Here is a 2017-nt window from a genome sequence, read left to right on the forward strand (position 1 = left end):
GGCACTTAACCTGACTCTTCTCCTCTTTGCCCTTTGGGGTAGATTAAGTCAGATGGTCCAAAACCCAGCACCTAACGATTATCTAGCACTGACAAAGTTGTGCGATGTTGTATGTTGACTGTCATCGTAAGTAGTGATACTGAGATTGTTGAATCTCAGATGCTGAGATCGCGGCACTTCTTCTGCCACTAGACGGCAATACCTGTGTGTGATCACACCTGAAGCACTTTTTGCACTTACTAAATTAAATTAAAATAATTATAAAAAAATAACAAGCTTTTTTTATGTTTGTAGAGACAGCAAAGTTAGTGCTAAATCAAGCAAACTTTATAGACAGTAACTCTGGTTCTATGTTGTAAAGTTTGGGTGTAACCTTGTGACAATGCCATTCTTTAAATTGTGGTGTAGTGGAGTTTAGAGGTTTGGCATAGTCAGAATATGCAGATGCAATCACAGTCAGTTTCGCAGATGCTTTTATATGATACTGTATAAGTCTATCAGTGCTGCCGATAATTCCTTTATGCCAGGGATACTCAACTTGCTATGCTTGGGGGTCAGTTTTGCAAAATGAGAGGAAACCATGGGCCAGTTGCAGGAGCCCCATGCATGTTTCCAAGATTTTGGGATGTTAATAGGATTTTAGCATATCTCTAGGATCTTAGGGCAGTGAGTGTAAGACGTTTCTAGAATTTGGGGACATTTCCAGGCCTTTTTTAATTAAACAAGCTCTATTTTGATGATGTTTTATGCACTCTGGCACCATATGTACACAAAAAGTTTAAAAACAATTCCCAGTGTGAATCATTTTATTTTCATTGTGAATTAGAAAATGGTTGGTGGGCAACCCGATACACTTTTCGGGACCACACTTTGAGCAAAAAATGACGATTACTGCTTTACACTGCACTCAGGAAGTTATACATGACTGCTTTTTATATATTTTAATGTTTTGGAAACCTGGGAGCTGAAAAGAGCTTTGAGGATTTGGGGGTACTATGAAAAAAAGGGGAGTGTATCCACATCAGGTCTAGACAGGTCAAAACTAAATGCATGTAATAATGTTGGATGAACCCACAATCTGTGTCATGTATTCTGCAAAAGTAACTAAAGTCTTATAAGATGCAACATAACACCATGAAAAGTGACAAAGGTGACAATAATTTTACTGTATCCATGGGAAAAAAAATAGATTAATTTATTGTGTTCGCGAATTCTCATCATCTTTTTCCCAACAACCAAACACTGATATTACTATCAACCTTTTTTTTCTACCTCTATTTTGTATTGTACAGAGAAAATGGACTAATTCTATCTCATTAAACTAAGTGTAGGTTTTATGACTCAATGCCCCGACCCATGATTGCTTTCTTTGTGTTCCTCTCTGGTCTCAATAAGATTATGTAACATTTGGGTCCAAACAGTGACAACAAAAGGCCAAAGCTTGAGGCCAGGATGGCAAATACCTCCACTGCATCTGCATATTTGCCTGGTGAACTGACATAAGCAGGGACAAAGGCCACCCATACTGCACAGAAGATCAACATGCTGAACGTGATGAGCTTGGCTTCATTGAAAGTATCTGGAAGATTCCTTGCTAGGAATGCTAACAGAAAACTGAGGATAGCCAGTAAACCAATATACCCCAGTAACACTGCAAAACCAACTGTGGACCCAACAACACACTCATAAACTATCTTGTCATTGTGGTATTGAGTGTTTTTATGCGGAGCTGGTGAGGAAGAGACAAGCCAAGCAGTGCAGATTGCTGCCTGAATAGAAGTAAGAACCAGAACTGTTCCTCTCTGCTGCAAAGGACCAAACCACTTCAGACTGGTTCCACCTCCTGGCTTTGAGGCCTTGAACACAGCCAGAACCACCATGGTTTTCACCAGGATGCATGATATACAAAGCACAAAGCTGATCCCAAATGCAGCATGTCTTAGTTGGCATGTCCAAAGCCTGGGACGTCCAATAAAAAGCAGTGAGCAAAGAAAACATAATTTCAGGGACAGCAATA

The 2017-nt window shown here is 39.7% G+C and overlaps 1 protein-coding gene across 1 annotated transcript; it reads right to left on the reverse strand.

The window, feature by feature from the left end:
- Window positions 1-1334: 1334 nt before the first annotated feature.
- On the reverse strand, window positions 1335-2012 carry LOC121940470 (vomeronasal type-2 receptor 26-like; the record flags this gene model as incomplete). The annotated part of the gene is made up of 1 exon (XM_042483243.1): window positions 1335-2012. A coding segment is annotated over one exon (678 nt), but the record flags the coding sequence as incomplete, so codon positions are not given.
- Window positions 2013-2017: the final 5 nt, after the last annotated feature.

This window comes from Plectropomus leopardus, unplaced genomic scaffold (genome assembly GCF_008729295.1).
Source record: "Plectropomus leopardus isolate mb unplaced genomic scaffold, YSFRI_Pleo_2.0 unplaced_scaffold8789, whole genome shotgun sequence".
Classification (NCBI taxonomy): Eukaryota; Metazoa; Chordata; class Actinopteri; order Perciformes; family Serranidae; genus Plectropomus; species Plectropomus leopardus.